We start from the raw sequence: 18,225 nt of genomic DNA, 5'->3' as shown, positions 1-18,225 counted from the left end.
GAAATTGACTTTTTTTTTTTTTTTCCTTTTCTTTTCTCTTTTTGGATAATGGAATATTTGTTTCTATTAATTTTATTTTATTCTTTTAACTGTTAGGTGTTTAAAGATTATAAACTATATATGTCACACTATTTTCAGCTTAATTTCACTGTATAAATTAATATTTTTCAATTAATATTCTATAAACTTCTATTTAATTTTTTAGGCTAAATTTATTAAATTATATCTCTTAATTTTTAAATTAAATTATTAGTCCATTATTTATTACAATTCTAGGTCACTTAAATCGAATATATATAATTATGTCATGTTTACTTCTCCTATTTTTTAATTAATTATTATAAGTTCTTGTGTGTTTTTTTTTTAAAATGTTACGTGGAAATTTCAAAAAATAATTACGTGGAAATTTTATTTATTTATTTATAACTCTGAAATATAAACAATAAAAGGAAAAACTAGTTAAGATATTCGGGATCATTTTATATAATTTGTTTTACACGAAAATAATAATAATAATAATAATAATAATAATAATAAAAGAAAAAGAAAATGACAGGTCAGAATTGGAACGTGAAATGATGAAATGGGTTTGAGTGAGTGGGGCCGGATATGGAACCTTTAGAGGAATATGCTCCATCACGAGGCCACAGCTGCCACGTACGCTTCCTCACCAATCCACGTCATAGCTATTTTATAATACCATTAATTTACACGGCGACAATACGTTCCACATAATTCATAGTCATTGCCGTCCGTTGGGCAGCTGGACGGCTGGGGCAATATTGCATTAAAAATACGAAAAAGGCTGGCCGTGTCGTCATTGCTGCCGTTAAACGGAATTAGTGCGTTTATTAAAACATGCTTAATTATATTAAGTAACGATTAATCTCTCCTTTAAGCTTAGTTAAAAACAAGTTGGCCTTTTATTTTAAACCCCATGCACATTATTATATTAATTATTACTGAGCTTATCTCTACGCAAATTTGAAAAGTAAGCTTCAAGGTGACATAGCCAAGCACTAAATGGGTTGGCGGTTGAGTAACAAGTCATTTGGATATCAATTAGACCTTGTTTCCGTGAACTATTCAAGGTCAACTATTGAATTGAAAGACGATTCAAACATTCTTGCCTCGTGCATGCACACTATAGAGTATCACTTAATTTTCTTTGTAAGCACAATCACGTAAATCTTGAAAAATACACTAAATGATGAAAATTCCAGAGCTATGAATTGCAAAAATATAAAATTTTTGTAACGGCTTAAGCCTACTGCTGGTCGATATTATTTTCTTTTGTTCCTCTCTCCAACTAACATGGGATCTCACAATCTACCCGTTTGAGATCCAAGATTCTTGCTGGCATACCCTTCGATATCTGACTCTAATTTCACAGTGATAGCACTATGAGAGGCGGCTAGAGGAAAGAGGGTGTGGCGTGATGCTTTTGTTGGCAAAGCAGCTTTCATAGGATTCCCAATTAAATTTAAAGGTCGGCGAGCGTGTCTTTGGGTTTGAATTGTTTTTGGTCTAAGATTTCGCTATCAATCAAAGCTAGTGGGCAATCAGGGAAGCTGGCATGAAAAAGAGAAATGTCCTCTTCAATATCATACACGCCCACTTATATCCATTTACCACAATGGTATGATATTGCTGTATTCTTTGATTATAAACTCATTATCATTCTCTAAATTAGCCGAAGTGGGACTTTCATCCAACTCGTTCTTTTGGAGTCTTAGTCGTTTTTTACTATGCATTCGAGGCTCACAATACTTTTGTTCGACATTTGAAGAGGCATGACTTTGATACTATGTCAAATGAACACAACTCTTTACAATAGTATGATATTGTCCACTTTGAGCAGTTTAGAGCATGGTTTTGATACCATGTTAGATGAACACGACTCTTCACAGTTGTATGATATTGTCCACTTTGAGCACAATCTCTCATGACTTTGCTTTGGGCTTCCCAAAAGATATCATACCAATGGAGATAATATTAATTGATTATAAACTCATGATCATTCCCTAAATTAGCCGATGTTAAATCGTCCCACACGTAGAATTTGAAATAAAGCTATCGAATCTCAATTTTTTTTCTATAGCAATTTTGTTTTTATAAAATTCCATGTTTCAAGAAAAAACCATAAATATAAAATATCACAAAATAAATAAATAAATATTTGATACTACGTTCACATCTTGTTGTTATTTTTACTATATTTTTTTAGTTTTTTTTATATTATAATTAAGCTCTAAATGTTGAATATATAGACATAAAATTATATATTGACAAAAATATCGAAATTTAAAATTTCTATAAGAATAATAGTAATAAGTTCCTTGGAATTTTTCCCTTTTTTCTTGCACGTTGCAAGTCTGACCAGGAATGAAGAACCTCCATAACGGCTTGAGATGTATGTAAGTTGGGCCTATTGGGCCACGCCTTGAGGTCTTGTCAAGGCCCATTATGAATTTACATTCGCTCGTGTTTGTATAAAAATTTCAAGCCATTCGCAGGATTAAATTTGATTAATATTATTATTATTAAAATTAATTATAGTGAATCAATTTAATTATTATTATATTTTAAAATTTTAATATTACGATGGGCAACTTGATGGAAATGGAGTGGGCATTTTAGGGAATAAAAAAAGTAGAATGAAGTGGGATGACGCAATAAGTAATGATGACTTCACGGGCTCTTAATTCTCCATATTCAAAATCTGTCAGTAAGGCACTCAAGTATATGCAATTAAACCTCCCTTTACTGTCACTTTCTCAGTGCCCTCCCCTCTTTTATTTTTACTTCCAAATTTACTCCTCCATCTTTCTTATATTTATACTTTTTACCCTTTTTTTCTTACCAAAAACCCCCTGAAATTTCTCGTTTTATTAAAAAGAATTACGTTTAATTATGAAAAGTTAATAGTGAAGTCAAACCCCCACAGTCAAACACTAATTAATAGGGAAAAAGCAGAGCTTTATTTCCTTTTTAAATAAAGGGGGTGGTAATATTGTAATAATTTAGAAAGACAGGGGCATTTAAAAGAGTAAGGAGAATAATAAATGTAAGAAGGGCCACATGAGATTGACCATACATTGGAGCAGTATTGTATTCTGAAGATCTCTGCCGCTGCAATGGCTATGAAGGTAATAATTACATAGGAAATGGGAAGGGTTTTTTTTTTTTTTTTTTAATTTAAAGAATTATTATTTGTGGAAATTTGCCATTGTACCCTTTTGGGTAAAAAAATAAATAAGAATAGTTGTCAGAAAATGGGTATAGAGTTTGATGAAAAGAACTATTTGCAGCATAGTCCCTAGGGTTTTGTTTATTTTATTTCTGATTTCCCAGAGAGAAAAATAGTGATTTTAGAGACAGAAAGCACTTTTTGAATGGTCAAAATCTGTATTTTTTTCTTTTCTTTTTTGTTGATAACAACCAATAAATGGGTCTTACTGCTTTGCCAATTTCCTGTTACGATTTCCTATTTAGTGAAAGTACTTTTTTATTATTATTTTTTAAAAATTAACAAACAGACAGCCTCCCATATTGTTGTTTTCAATAGTTTGCAATAAATATAAATGTTTTGTTTGTGGAAAACTTTTTGGTTGTTTTTTCCTTTGTTATGAAAGTTTGAGATTTCAAATTTTGAAATTTAAATATTTTTTTGTAAATAATTTCATTTACATATTTACACCCTTGAAACTACGTCGTTTTCTAACATAATTGGTACATTTTCACTGTGGGAAATTATGGCCTTCCAGACCACAAAATAACTCATTTTAATAATTTTTTAATTAATTGTTATCCAATATCTTTATAATTAAAAATATAGGTTAGAAAATTAATAAACATGCAAAATTTTATATTTAAAATTTTAAAAAATTTATTACAAATAAATAAATTACATTTGCATTGAAAAAAAAAATAATAATAAGAGAGAGAGAGGGGCATTTGACATTGAATAGGTAACGTTGAATCCCAAGAAAACAAACTCTCACCATCCATCCTGTCCCCTTCCTATGTGGAAAACGACACATCGATAGCATTTTCCATTAAAAACACCCAATTATACCCTCTCCTCTCTCTTCCCATCTGATTATAAATAACCCCTAACCTCCTTCTTCCTCTTCCATCATGGCACTGTTCAACCTCTCCTCCACCTCTTCTTTCTCTCCCCATCTCTCCGCCCACCTCCTCCTCCTTCCTCCTCCCATGGCTGACCCTCTCCCTCTCTCCCCCCTCCAACCCTCCCCAAACCCTACACCTCCCTTTTGATGCATCTCCCGGCCGTATCTCTCCTGAGCTTTTCTTCCTTTACGTCTTTCTTTTTCCTTTCAATCCACGAAAATTGTTCAAATTTTTCTTGACCTTGCAAGTCCATTCATTTATCCTCGTGGGTCGAGCTCACTTTTTGCACCCGCCGAGTCGTTTCTGTGCAAGTGTTTAGGACTTCAATCGTGGATGTTTTAATTTTCTGTCTATTCCTCCTGAGCTTGTATACCTAATGTTATATGTTGTATAACTAGTTTATTTTTTTTATATTGTATTCTTCTCTCTCTCTCCATTGTTGTTATATTGTACCTATGTTTTGGCTAATAAAAGCTTTAATTTGTTCTTCATGCTCAAAGCAAGAGACTACTTTAATTATAAATACACCATTAATCCAGTGAATATTACATTTTTTTTTAATTATTTTTTTATAGAAATATTTTAGTCTTTAAATTCTAGTGTTGGTTGAATTTTACTAATTTAATTTAAATTTCAACTTGAAATTAAAATTGGACGCTTCGTTTAAGAAATAAGTTCGCATATCATATAATAATTTTATTTAATTTAAAAATGAATAACGAGATACCTACTTCATTGGGCTTAATGAAATTATTTGGGCTCGCATTCTACGAAAATTTGGGCCGGAAGCCCATGATAACCTTCTATTTCCGGGTCACGTTCATTGGGCCTTATGGACCGTCTCGTGAAATTGCTTCCTTTTTATTTTACCGCACGTGGGAGTTTTTGATTTTTCCATAAAAATTTTATTTTACGATTAAATTTAAATATTATTTTTTTAGAATTGTCTACATATTTATTGTCAATACCCAATAAATCTTTAAATTAGTCCTTACTAGCTTTATTTAATTTTTAAAATTGATAAAAGTAATAATGATATTGTCATTTAAAATAAATAGAAAAAATAAAAAATGTAAATAAAAATTTAAATTTTTTAGAATGTATATTGATAAATATCTAATTTCATTTATTGAAATTACTAAAAAGTATATAAACTAAGATATAATAAACATATAATTTTATTTTTTGTAAATATTTAAAAATCATCTATAGACGTTCACATTTGAGACTACGAAAATTTCATTAACATATTAATTATAATTTAGATTGTAATTAATTATATTATTATTGTGATTAATCAGTCACGTGAACATAAGTAGAAAAAAGAAGCCAAATCTCTATCGTCCCACGTGGCGGGCTGACAGTCAATGTAAGATTTGGAATAAGAAGCCCAACACAAATAACGTATAAACCAGAACGACGTCGTTGGCGGCAATGATCACGTGGGGCGTTGTGGCCTTCACAAAGACTATCATGGGTCCCACTCTCCACCTTTGGTCCTTCCATTCTCTCCTTCTCTTTGCCTCCCTCTTCCTCTCTCTATCTCTCTCTCTCCTACTTTGCTCTCGTTCAGACAACTCGTTCCTCAGAAAGGTAGATGGACGAAGGATCAACCGGAGCCTTGGTTCCGGCGGTGAAGACGGAGCCTCTTTCTTCGACGATTTCAGCGCCGTCAATTCCCGATTGCTCACTGGCGGAGCTCGACACTGTCGGCGAAGCTTCAGCTCAGTTGGATAAGGACTTCCTCTGCCCGATTTGCATGCAGATCATTAGGGATGCGTTCCTCACTGCCTGCGGCCACAGTTTCTGCTATATGTGCATCATCACTCATCTCCGCAACAAGAGCGATTGCCCCTGCTGTGCTCAACATCTCACCTCCGTCCAGCTGTTTCCTAACTTCTTGCTTGACAAGGTTTGTTTTCTTTAATTCACTTCTTATTTCGAGTTTTTATGCACCGTTTGTTGCGATTGATGACTTTATACGGTGCTTTGGGTTAATTTTCGTGCTTGCTTTCGGTCTTGAGGAAATTCCGAAACTATTTACGAAAATTGTGAACAAATGTCCCGGCAAGGTCTGAGATAGGACACATTCGATCATTATACTTATATTGTGCTGTTTATGTGCCTTGATTTTTTTGTGCTTATAGCTTATACAATCAGTTACTAGACAATGAATAAGATTACTAGCTTTGTCGACCTTTTCTCTTCGAATTATTTTAGTAATTTTTGTCTTACAAATCTTACTTCGTCTTTTTTTCCTTTTTCCTTTTTTTTTTTTGATTGATTCGTCTATTATAGATTTATAGCATTACTACGTCACTTGAGCCTATTTTTCATACTTGGAGTGGCTTAGTTAAGATTCCATTTAAGTGTACTATATATCTTATAAAGCAATGTGAGATATTAACTCTTCGATGTGCGGATTGTGCTTTATTAGCCTAGAAGAAAATTTGGGTCTCTCTATAGAATTAGACGCTGTACGTAACAATGTGATGATCTGAATGTTTGAAATACGAAGCTCCCTTATGTAGAATCATCTAAGAACGATCATTGACTCAAACTAGGTAGAGAATTTGCAATCACTGATGCCGATTTCTAATGGAAGTTTAGTTCAGTGAAAATAATAGCTTCCTAAATTTAATCGTTTTTGCCAATGAGTTGAACTTTATTTCCATGTAGTCATATCCTCCTCTCATATTGAGAAATCCTCTGTTATTGATACTTTTTATTTTTTGGCGTGCGTGTTTTCTCTATTAATATTCTTGATTAATTTCATTGGCGATGCAGTTTAAGCATTGAACTTTATAATATTTATAGCAACCATTAAAATGTTTTAATTTTATGAAGCATGTATATAGATGCCAATCTCATTCTACTACTTTTAGTGCAGAAGTACAATTGAAATCTGTGCAGTCATTTTCTTTTGATTCTTCATATTGATATGGTTTTTCTTTTACTTTCCTAATCAAAATGATTATTCTTTTATAATTATTAGACTAATATTTTATCAGATAAATATGCTTAATTCTATGTCTATACATCTACTTTAACCAAAAATTAGTTCTAGTAATCTAATGTATGCATATTAGTGAACAGACATGGACATCTTTGTTTTGAAATGATTGATTTGAAAATGCAGCTGATCATGATACGGTTTCTCTGTACCACATTGTAGCTACTGAAGAAGACGTCTGCTCATCAAATAGCAAAAACTGCAACCCCCATTGAACTTTTTCGCCGTGCTTTACAAGAGGTTAGTCAACAAGGCCCAACTACATCTGATTTGCATTTGCATAAATTTTAAATTGGAAGTATTATTTAATATCTTAGCAACTATGGTCTCAATTTACACCTTTGCGTGCCTATGAACAGAAAATGTTTCTGAATTGTTGGGCTTCTGTGATATTAGTTGTATTTAGGTTTTGTACTTCATGCGTTTCAAATTATTCATTATGGAGCAATGGTAAGCGTTATAGTGTTCTTATTTTCTTGCTAGGGCTGTGATGTGTCAATTAAGGAGTTGGATTCCCTCTTGTCAATGCTTTCTGAGAAGAAGAGAAAGATGGAACAAGAAGAATCTGACAGAAATATGAATATATTAACAGATTTCTTACATATCCTGAGGAAGCAAAAAGTTAGCGAGCTCAATGAGGTATTTTTCCTCTAGTTCAGTAATATCTTTTGAATGTTGTCAGTATTGACGATGCTGTTTAAAATTGACTATTGCATTTCACATTATTTAACCTTTTTCTATTTGGCCATTTTGAACTTCGGCTTGTGAAATGTACTTGCCTTTTTATCAATTAATAAATTATATGTGATTAGTTGTAGTTGTGGTATATGATTATTGTAGACCTCCAGTAGTCCATACCAATGTGTGAGGTGCAAAAAGGTATTTTTGGGTTAGAGTTAGAAGAGAGAATTTGTTTTTTGAACTCCCTACCAGGAGGGCATGAGGTAAGCAATCATCTAGAAGGGAGTTTTAGCGAATGGTCATGGATACCTGTGCACTGATAACCTGTATTTAAGAAAAACTTTCTAATTGGTTTTGGTTTTTTCAGCTCAATATCTATGTGATCATTTATCTAATTATTCTCTTCATAACTATTTTGACAGGTGCAAACTGATCTTCAGTTTATTAAGGCGGACATAAGTGCAGTGGAGAGACATAGGATGGAACTTTATTGTGCAAGGGACAGGTATTCTATGAAGCTACATATGGCTGGAGATGATATGAAAGCTAGAGAACCTTGGTCGTCATTAACAGATAAGAGAAATGATGGGCCTACCTCTACTTCTTTGAACACCTGGGGTGTTGTATCTGCTGGAAATTTTCAAAATAAGAAAGCAGATTCAAGGAGTCAAGTCAGCACTTATGGACTCTACAGAAAGGATGCATTAAATGGGCCAGAACCACAAGCGAATCATACTGGTCTATCTGTTGCAAGGAAAAAACGGGTCCATGCTCAGGTTTTGTTTGACATGTTTCATTCTTCAATATATACCTCTGAGTTCATCCATTCTCGCTGCATAGTTATTTCCAGTTCTCGATATTCAATGTTAGTGGTTAGATTAAATAAGTAGATGTTGTTACAAATTAGTTAGAAGTGGGCCCAAGGAAGGTACGTGTGTGGGCAGTGCGTTCATGTTTATAGGGGGAGGAAGAGAGCTGTGAGGGGTATCTTTTTGCAAAGAATTTTGTGAGGGTTTCTTGTGGGAGAGAGGAGAAGCCCTAGAATTCTATCCTTGACAGTGTACCCTTGTTGATAAATAAACTCGGTTCTTATGATTCTTCATTCTCCATAAAAAGAGTTTATACAATCTCACTATTTCTATTTGTTGTTCTGTCACAGGGGCTAAAGAATTCAGTTAATATATAGGAAATTGGGCCTTGAGTTTGGAGGGAATCCTGCCTTCTTTTTAGTAACTGGTCGGAAAGAATCCAGAGGAAACAATATCATTTCATTGATTGAATGAAATTACAGAAAAGAGGATATCCCGTGCAATGGATTACAAAAAACTATTCCAATGGGATAAGAAAGAAGGATGAACTATAATTACATAAGTAGGCTAATTTTACACCGAGATAAATAAGTAATAGAAGAAAAGAGCTTGGTTATCTGTTCTTGATCAGTAAATAAATGTAAGTTTCTTTCAAACCGTAAATGCCATAAGGAAGCCTAAATGAAGTTAAGCCAAAGGATCTTCTTCCCTTTCTTGAATGGATCCCAATAAGCTTAACAGAGAGCAAGTCCCCAATACTACTCCTAAAGGCAGCATGCCAACGAAAAGCCTTCAGGATGAAGTCCCCCCCAAAAAAAAACTGGCCAAAAGGCGCGAGATGAAGAGGAGGTGGCCGTGGGATTCTTCATCTTCTTTGCATAGGGAACAACAGCTAGGAGATATATTTAACCATGGCGATCTTCTTTGTAGCCTGTCATAAGTATTTAAGCAGGAGAGACTGAGTTTCCAAAGGATAATTTTCACCTTCCTTGGATAGTTCCCTTTCCAAATAGAGTGGTACGGGTCTTGTTGCCTTGATCATCAGCTAATGATAGAAATAGAGAGTTTTCAATGAAAAAACCTTATTCCTGTCTAATTTTTGAAGCACAATCAAGGGTGTCGGATTTGATGAGACTGAAAAGATGTCTAGAAAATTCTTGTGGAAAGACAGTACTGAGGTAAAGCAAAGTATCTTGTTAATTTGCAAAATTGTTTCTCCCCCCTATGATTAAATCAGGCCCAAAAGCGACATAGGAATAAGGAGTTGGTCTCAAAATAGCTATGGGGGGTCTGAGGGAGAATTGTTCTCTTTAGCACTAGTCGATTAATAGCTAATTCCTTATCATGCTTCAGACCAGGAAATAAGAACACAGTGAGGTTTGGGAGGACCCTTGGCTGCATGGAATCCCTCTTGCGACATACATATGCCATCTCTTGCACTAAAATTGTGAGATCCCACATCGGGTGGGAAGGAGAACGAAACATTCTTTATAAGAGTATGGAAACTTCTCCCTAGTAGACATGTTTTAAAAATCTTGAGGGAAAACCCGAAAGGGAAAGTCCAAAGAGGACAATATCTGCTAGCGGTGGGCTTTAGCTGTTACAAATGGTATCGGAGCCAGACATCGGGCGATGTGCCAGCGAGGAGGTTGAACCCCAAGGGGGGTGGACATAAGGCAGTGTGCCAGCAAGGACGTTAGGCCCTGAAGGGGTGTGGACACGTGGCAGTGTGCCAACAAGGACGATGGGCTCCGGGGGGGGGGATGGATTGGGGGGTCCCACATCAATTGGAGAAGGGAACGAGTGCCAGCGAGGACGTTGGGCTCCGAAGGGGGGTGGATTTTGAGATCCCACATCGGTTGGAGAGGAGAACAAGGCATTATTTATAAGGGTGTGGAAACCTCTCCCTAGCAGACGCGTTTTAAAAACCTTGAGGGGAATCCTGAAAGGGAAAGCCCAAAGAAGACAATATCTGTTAGCAGCGGATGTGTTAGCGGCGGGTGGGCTTGGGCTTGGGCTGCTACAAAAATCCATTTAATTGGAGACTGCTGGGATACAGGGAAAGGTTTAACTCAGCATGGAGCCACTGGCTTTCAATTAAAGATATGGTGGAAGAAATTACATGTGATCGTAAGAATGAGAAGGAAAACCTGGAATTCTGTTGGATACTGTCTTTATTGCTGGTTTATTTGAAGGAAGGAAGAATCTTAGCAGTATGATGAACACAGGGAGTTTGATTAGCATTTTGACCAAGTTGTTTTTGTTATTTTGGATTGGTGAATCCTCTTGAATTTTTTGGTTACTCCCTTTCTTGTCTATGTGGATTTGATTAAACTCTTTTGGCTTGTCATGATAGTTATCACTTTTCGTTCACTTTAATGGAAGTTATTTCTCTTTAAAAAAAAAAAAGAGAGAGGGAGAGAAAAAAGAAAACCTGTTTCTTGGGCTCCGGTTTATGGCTTTCTGGTTGCTACACATTTTGTCAAATAAAAATCACAACAGCAAAATGTAAACCAAGAGACCAAATATTTATCCTCCTGTGATTTTGACTTCAAATCATAGCAGCTCTATGATTCCACCATAACGAATTTTAGAATGTTTCTCTCTCCTTTTTTCTCCCTTTTTGATTGATGATTGGTAGTATATGAATGGTGGGGAACTTGGGTTTCTTCAGATCTTTGTATTGCATGGTTCTATTGCTTGGACTTTTTTTTTTGTCCAAGTTTCCTCTTATCTTTCTTTTAATGGAAGTTTACTTTTGCCTCTTCTTCTCTATTTTCTTTCCTTCCTTTCTTCCTTCCTCTTCTTCGCTATTATTTTTCTTCTGATTCTAGTTCCTTCCGTGGCTTCAGTTCAATGACCTACAAGAATGTTATCTGCAAAAGCGACGTCAGCTGCCAAATCAACTGCTAGACCAGCAGGAAAAGGATAAAAATGTTATACACAGAGAAGGATATACTGCAGGCCTTTCAGATTTTCAATCAGTATTGACTACCTTCACGCGATACAGGTAGGAAGGCTGATGTAGGCTTATTGTCCCTTAAGTGAATTGTATATATTTGGTGCAAACTATGGCAAAAATTTCAGACATGACTAACATAATGTAACTTCTTTCTGTTGAATAAATAGTCGCTTGAGAGTCATTGCTGAACTTAGACATGGAGATCTATTTCACTCCACCAACATAGTATCAAGGTGAGGGAGGCAGCCGGCTGTCAAGAATTTCTGAAATTTAATTTCATTAGTGAGAATGCAAATTGAATCTGGAATTTTGTCATATAATTGAGATTGTTCATCAGGATTATTGCTGTTACTATAGCATGTTCCTCAAGTTTCCTTGAGTTGATTGTTTGGTTTTATCATATTTCAGCATTGAATTTGACCGAGATGATGAATTATTCGCTACTGCTGGAGTTTCTCGATGCATAAAAGTGTTCGACTTCTCTTCGGTAATGTCTATGTTTAGATGCCTTTACTCATTGATTTTTTGTCTTGTGGTGTTCCTCCTAATCATTCTCTGTATTCAGTGAACATGTCAAATCCGGGCCCCTAACTATTTTCTTGCCATTAGCACACACTATGGTTGATTTGGTAAAAGTATTGCCATAATATGATCTCTCTCCACATAACGATTACTGTGACGCCCGAGTATAGGAGGGGTACATGAATGAACCGAGACCACATCTAGATGAGAGTGATCTTGAGGATAGGATGATCAAGAAAGACTTAAAAGAATTAAAAGTCACTACCTATACCAACAAGGTGCACCATTCTTTTTGGTGGATCAATCATAGGAACTTCATAGTTAAACGTGCTTTACTTGGAGCTTTACTTGGAGCAATTCTATGTTGGGTAACCTCTTGGGAATTTTCCTAGGGTGCATGTGAGTGAAGACAAAGCATGTTGAAAGGACTTGGGTTGGTCTGTGGGGATAGTGTTCATTCTTAGAAGCAAGGAGTAAGTAATGTGGCTATGTCGTAGGGAATGTTAGGGTCACTCAGGTGTTGAATCCGGATATTGTATCCTGATCCGAATCCTAGGAATGGGTCATTATAAATGGTATTAGAGCGGTATTTCTCCCAGTAAGAAGATATGGTTCGGGGACGAATCAAGGCGGAAGCTAATGAGCATGTGAGACCTGAGTAGAGATAGAGTACATGAATGAACTATCACCACATCTGAATGAGAGCTATCATGAGAATAGGATGATTAAGAAAGACTTAAAAGAATTGAAAGTCATTACCTATGCCAACAAGTGCACCTTCCTTTTCGGTTCCCTTCATAGGAGCTCTATGGTTAAGCATGCTTTACTTACCACAATTTTACGTTGGGTGACCTCTGAAGAATTTTCTTAGGATACATGTGAGCGAGGGCATAGCATACTGGAAGGAATTGTGTTGGTCTGTGAGGATAATCTTCACTCTTAGGAGCGAAGAGTAAGTAACATGATCATGTTGCAGGGGAATGTCAGGGGCATCAAGTGCTGAATCCGAATTTCAAATTATGGGCATGAGTTGTTGCCGTAATTGACATAATTTATAAGGAATTTGTATCAATAATGATTTAATGAACGAGGTTTTGGAGTTGATTAACCCTTGTTTGGTGGAGAGCTTGTCGGTGGACTATGATTGCTGTACTTTGGTCATTTTATGGTAGCAATGATTGCTGTACTTTGGTCATTTTATGGTAGCAATGATGATGATGATGAAAGGTCTATTTATGAAGCTATGCAGCTTTTCTATGACCTTCATAACCTTCTTGCTGTTTTTTTATAGGTTGTAAATGAATCTACTGATGTCCACTGTCCTATAGTGGAAATGTCAACACGTGCAAAACTAAGTTGTTTGAGTTGGAACAAACTATCAAAAAACATTATAGCTAGCAGCGATTACGAGGGTGTGGTAACAGTTTGGGATGTAAATAGAGGGCAGGTAAGTTATAACCACATGGTTTCTTATATTTAACATTTACTACTTTTCTCTTATCCGATCAGGAGTTTATACTAGAATAGCTTACTTGTCTAACATTGTGTCTCAGAGTGTGTTGGAGTATGAAGAGCATGAAAAACGTGCTTGGAGTGTTGATTTTTCATGTACAGAACCGTCAAGGTTGGTGTCTGGTAGTGATGATTGCAAGGTACTTAATTATTTTATTTATTGTAGAAAATTATTTGTTCATGGTTGTATGCAAACAGGGTGTTGCGTATTTTTAAAGATAAAATAGTTCACTATATGCTTCATAATAGATGTGGGTTGTAGATTATGTGATTCTTCTTGATGTACTCTTAGTGTAGCATCATTATTTAATTGTGTCATCTTCTTGCTACTTCCATTTCCTTGCAAAAACATTGGCATTATAGGCTGCTAAAAAATCTGTGTTCCTCATTTATCTGCATTTTCCAACACATTTATATGCACAACAGATGTTTGGATTTTAACTGTTTTTTTTAATTAAAAAGTAAATCCAGTTTTGTTCCGTCAGCTTGATCCTTATTCATTTGAAAAAGGATAAAAGTGCCTTTAAATCGACCCCGTCAAAATAAAAGTTTGTGATTGTCAATGTTTTCAATCAATTAACAGCCTTTGGCGCATGAACTATTGAAAAATCAGGGGTACACCATGCATTCAAATCGTATGGACAAGATAGAAACTACATAAATAAATAAATAAATAAAAAACATTAGAGATCATGATTGTAATCTTTTTCACCCCAAAAAAAAGAAAAAGGGAGGAAAGGAAGCAATATATGGACACCTGGTGTGCGAACAAAATTCTGCTTGAGATACGAATACCCTTTGTCACTTTTTTATGGTAGGAGCCTCTTTGTGAAAAAATAACTAGTATCTAGTTTGAAATGGTGTCCTGTGCCTGGTTTTATTAGTCTCTTATTTGTTCAAATTTTCTACAAACTTCGTAGCAAATTAAAGATGTTTTTCAACCGATACCTAGCATTTGGCATGTTCAAAATGTATCATTCTCACAACGTCATCGTACCTTCCCCTTCTTCAGTTAACTTACCTTTCTCAAACCTACAACTTTGAGCCTTATCAAGAATTATTTTACTCAATTGGCCAATATTTAGTTTTAGGGCCAGGAGGATTTCCAGAGTAACTTATCAGAATTTAAATGAAAGGTGAAATTTGGGCAGGAGATATCTCAACTTGATAGCAATGTCCTAGTTGGGGTTGGGGGGCGGACAGACAAAATAAACTTGATTTTTAGTGGAATCTTATGATGGTTATGGGTTGACTGTTTCATAATGACTTGCTGTATCTGCTTTCAATTTAACATGCAGGTCAAAGTTTGGTGCATGAAACAGGAGAACAGTGTCCTTGATATCGACATGAAGGCCAATATCTGTTGTGTCAAATTCAATCCTGGATCCAGCAATCACATTGCAGTATGCTCCTTCAATTTATTTTTCTGGAGTTTATTCTAGCCTTTTGCACTTGTCTGTTGAAGTTCCTATTGGAGCATCACACTTCATTTCTGCTTAGAATGTATCTATTTTTTGTCTACGTTTGCTTATCATGCATCTTTTTGTTCTGTGATCGGATCATTTGCTCCATGGTTCCGGTTTGTTGTTGGTTCTTTAAAATAAATAATGAAAAGGGAGACTTGAGGCATGAAATCGTTGGCTATTCTTCAGGTTGGTTCAGCAGATCATAATATTCATTATTATGACCTAAGAAAAATCAGCCATCCACTTCACGTCTTCACTGGTCACAAGAAAGCTGTCTCATATGTAAAATTTTTATCGAACAGTGAGCTAGCCTCTGCATCGACAGACAGCACCTTACGATTGTGGGATGTAAAGGAAAATCTGCCAGTGAGTATATATATAATGCATGCATTCCAGTTTAACAAAATTTGTTGAAGAATTGTCTGAATTGATCCATTTTGTTTCGACAGGTTCGTACCTTTAGAGGTCATACAAATGAGAAAAACTTTGTTGGTCTCACAGTAAATAAAGAATACATTGCTTGTGGCAGTGAAACAAATGAAATCTTTGTCTACCACAAGGTTAGTTATATTCAAAACCGTGGTTCTCCATTCTTTATCCTAGAACTAACACAGGGTTTGCCTCTGTATCAGGAAATATCCAGACCTCTGACATGGCATAGATTTGGCTCACCTGATGCAGCCGATGTGGAGGATGATGTGGGATCTTATTTCATCAGTGCTGTTTGCTGGAAGAGTAACAGTCCTACTATCCTCACTGCTAACAGCCAGGGAACAATTAAGGTGCTGGTTCTTGCGGTTTAATAAGTTCATTTGACCATTTAGGAATAGAAATTCTATAGAGATGCACCTTTAGCTCAATTGTATGTAATGCTCACAATAGTCCACGTGTTAGGAAAATACAACACAGATGGGTCTTTTTGAGTTAAGGTTACGTGTACCCATCTAAAACCTGGGTGGGGTATTTTATCCCTAGCCTTTGGTGACCATCTATTCCTCTATCCATACCCTATTTGTGATAGTCAATATTTCCTCGAACCAATCATCGCTCTGGAAGCCTGTGTTCTTTAAAATGGTTACAATGAACTTTAGGATGCCCTTGTACCTGGAACAAGCTTTGAAATAGCATCTTCACTTGTATATGAGTTTGACTTTGAAGTGAACGACAATAGAGAACATGGGGTAGTGTCTAGAGCGTGAGCCATTTGGTGGCATTGAGCTGTGAGACAGTGAGAGAAAGGACTGACTGACTCATCAGTCGAGTATTTGATGTCAATCTTATTAGACGGAGACTTCCAAACTTTAGGCCATATTTCGCTCCAAAATATGGGAGTTTCTTGATCCTTTTTCTGTTTAGAATGTTCTTGATAATTACCAATAAACCACAAAGTAATCTCCAAAACAAAAACTATCTTGTGAGTGACAGTTTCTTTTTGGACGGGGTCATCAACTCAGTAAAATCCTGTACATTCGGCTTCTGCAATTTAATGTCGAAATCATCATCCCATTTGTCAACCTTGCCCTCCCTTTGCGCTTGTAATCCTCCTTGATTTAGGCTTTAAAAACAAAATTAGGAATAGAATGTTTGGATGATTCGTGAGAAGCGGCAGCTAAGATACGTCATAGCCTGCTTTTGACTAGAAGCAATAAAAAGTTGTTGGATGACCCATTCCTATATCCTTTTGGTTATTTTGGTCTAAAGTTGAGGACCATAAATATTGAATATCCCTATAGTACCAAAAACTGTGGTTTGAAGGCGACCTTTATTATGAACTTTCTTTTTTTTTTTTTCTTTTTTTTTTACCTTCAGCCATGAATTGAGTACTGCCTTCTGCTGCTTTACTTGACCTATTCATTTCAATAATTGATGTTTGCTTTAACTTCCTTGACCAACTGCCAACTGCCTGTCTTTTAACATTACCATGCTAATTATGCTTTTGTCAGCATCTTCCTCTTTCATCTCATTTTATACTTTAGTTCCTCCTTAATCTTATTTCAATTTGATCATCCCCAAAAACCGCCTCTTTGAGATGGCTTGATGGGGAGAAAACTTTCGGTATTATTTAAATTTTAGGTATGAGTTTAGCCTAATGTGTGTCGAATTCAAACCTCGTTGTGAAATGCTTAATACGAATAATTTCAAATTCGTTTAGCTAATAAAGTGTAGGCTTTGTGGAGTTCGAGATGAAGAAGTTTGCGTTATTTGTAGATGGTTTGTTCAATTTCTGTTTGGTCTTGGGAATTATGGTTTATAAAAGTTAAGTTCAAGTTTGAATCAAACATCATTTGTGTTCTCTTGTGAGGCAAATAAACTGTGAGAGTAAGGTGTGGGATTCGATATCATGGGATGTTAAAAGTAGAATTTTAACAAAATCCCACAAAACCTGCGAATGTTTTGACTTATTCCACCATTTGTTTCCTGTTTGTCCTTGCTAGCGTCGCCTTCTTTTCCCCTCTTTTAGATAATTACCCATTAGCTCTGTTTCCTTCTTTTAGGGAAATTCCCATTAATGGGGGGTTTATAAAAGGAAACCCCATGTAATTGCTAGTGTATATTCATTTTATTTTCTAATTCAATACCCATTAAAAGAGTTGGATTATCTCATTCCCCCACCCAAATTCTTATCTTCAGACCCTTTTTTTTGTGTGTGTGTGTGTGTGTGTGTGTAAAAACAAAACAAAACAAAATTCTCCTCTACGACTTATCCCCTCTCACGGCACTGCTAAAAAAAAATGATGCCGTAAAGGGTGAAAAGTGAACCAATTTGATTATAAAGAGAAAAAATAAAATAAAATAATAAAAAAATAATGAGGAACGAAGGAATAGTGGAAGAAAGTGCATGGAAGGAGCTGTCTTTATTGCGTGTGAAGATTGTGAACTAAAAAAAGAAGAATGCAAGAAGAATACAAGATTCCCACATAAAGAAATATAGAGTAATAAGAGTCAGTCAAGTGGTCAAAATTCAAATGCTACCACTTCGTTGTTTGACCTCTTTGTCCCACCACCCTCCCATTATCACCCTTATTAAATTTCATCACAATCCCATATGAGATAAAAACAGTGTTTTTTTTTTTTTTTTTTTTTTTTTTTTTTTTTTTTTTTTTTTTTTTTTTTTTTTTTTTTTTT

General features: G+C 35.4%; 1 protein-coding gene across 1 annotated transcript; it reads left to right on the top strand.

The window, feature by feature from the left end:
• Positions 1-5,627: 5,627 nt before the first annotated feature.
• Positions 5,628-16,238, top strand: LOC111448360 (E3 ubiquitin-protein ligase COP1). Its single transcript, XM_023087916.1, has 13 exons — positions 5,628-6,046; positions 7,310-7,387; positions 7,631-7,786; positions 8,251-8,604; positions 11,490-11,647; positions 11,767-11,832; positions 12,008-12,086; positions 13,413-13,568; positions 13,675-13,773; positions 14,932-15,036; positions 15,286-15,465; positions 15,549-15,659; positions 15,732-16,238. Exons 1-13 carry the CDS (start codon positions 5,732-5,734, stop codon positions 15,900-15,902), a joined length of 2,028 nt encoding a protein of 675 aa, XP_022943684.1. The 5' UTR covers positions 5,628-5,731; the 3' UTR covers positions 15,903-16,238.
• Positions 16,239-18,225: the final 1,987 nt, after the last annotated feature.

This window comes from Cucurbita moschata, unplaced genomic scaffold (assembly GCF_002738365.1).
Source record: "Cucurbita moschata cultivar Rifu unplaced genomic scaffold, Cmos_1.0 Cmo_Scf00010, whole genome shotgun sequence".
Lineage (NCBI taxonomy): Eukaryota > Viridiplantae > Streptophyta > Magnoliopsida > Cucurbitales > Cucurbitaceae > Cucurbita > Cucurbita moschata.
Note: the sequence above shows the minus strand (reverse complement) of the source record. Positions and strands in the feature narration are given on the sequence as shown.

What these genes read in the sequence shown, in the direction of transcription:
- LOC111448360 (XM_023087916.1), top strand. Translation starts at nt 5,732, where the DNA reads ATGGACGAAGGATCAACCGGAGCCTTGGTTCCGGCGGTGAAGACGGAG. An exon ending in AAGTTAGCGAGCTCAATGAG is followed by an intron (nt 7,787 to 8,250) that starts GTATTTTTCCTC and finishes CTATTTTGACAG; the next exon opens with GTGCAAACTGATCTTCAGTT. An exon ending in ACTACCTTCACGCGATACAG is followed by an intron (nt 11,648 to 11,766) that starts GTAGGAAGGCTG and finishes TTGAATAAATAG; the next exon opens with TCGCTTGAGAGTCATTGCTG.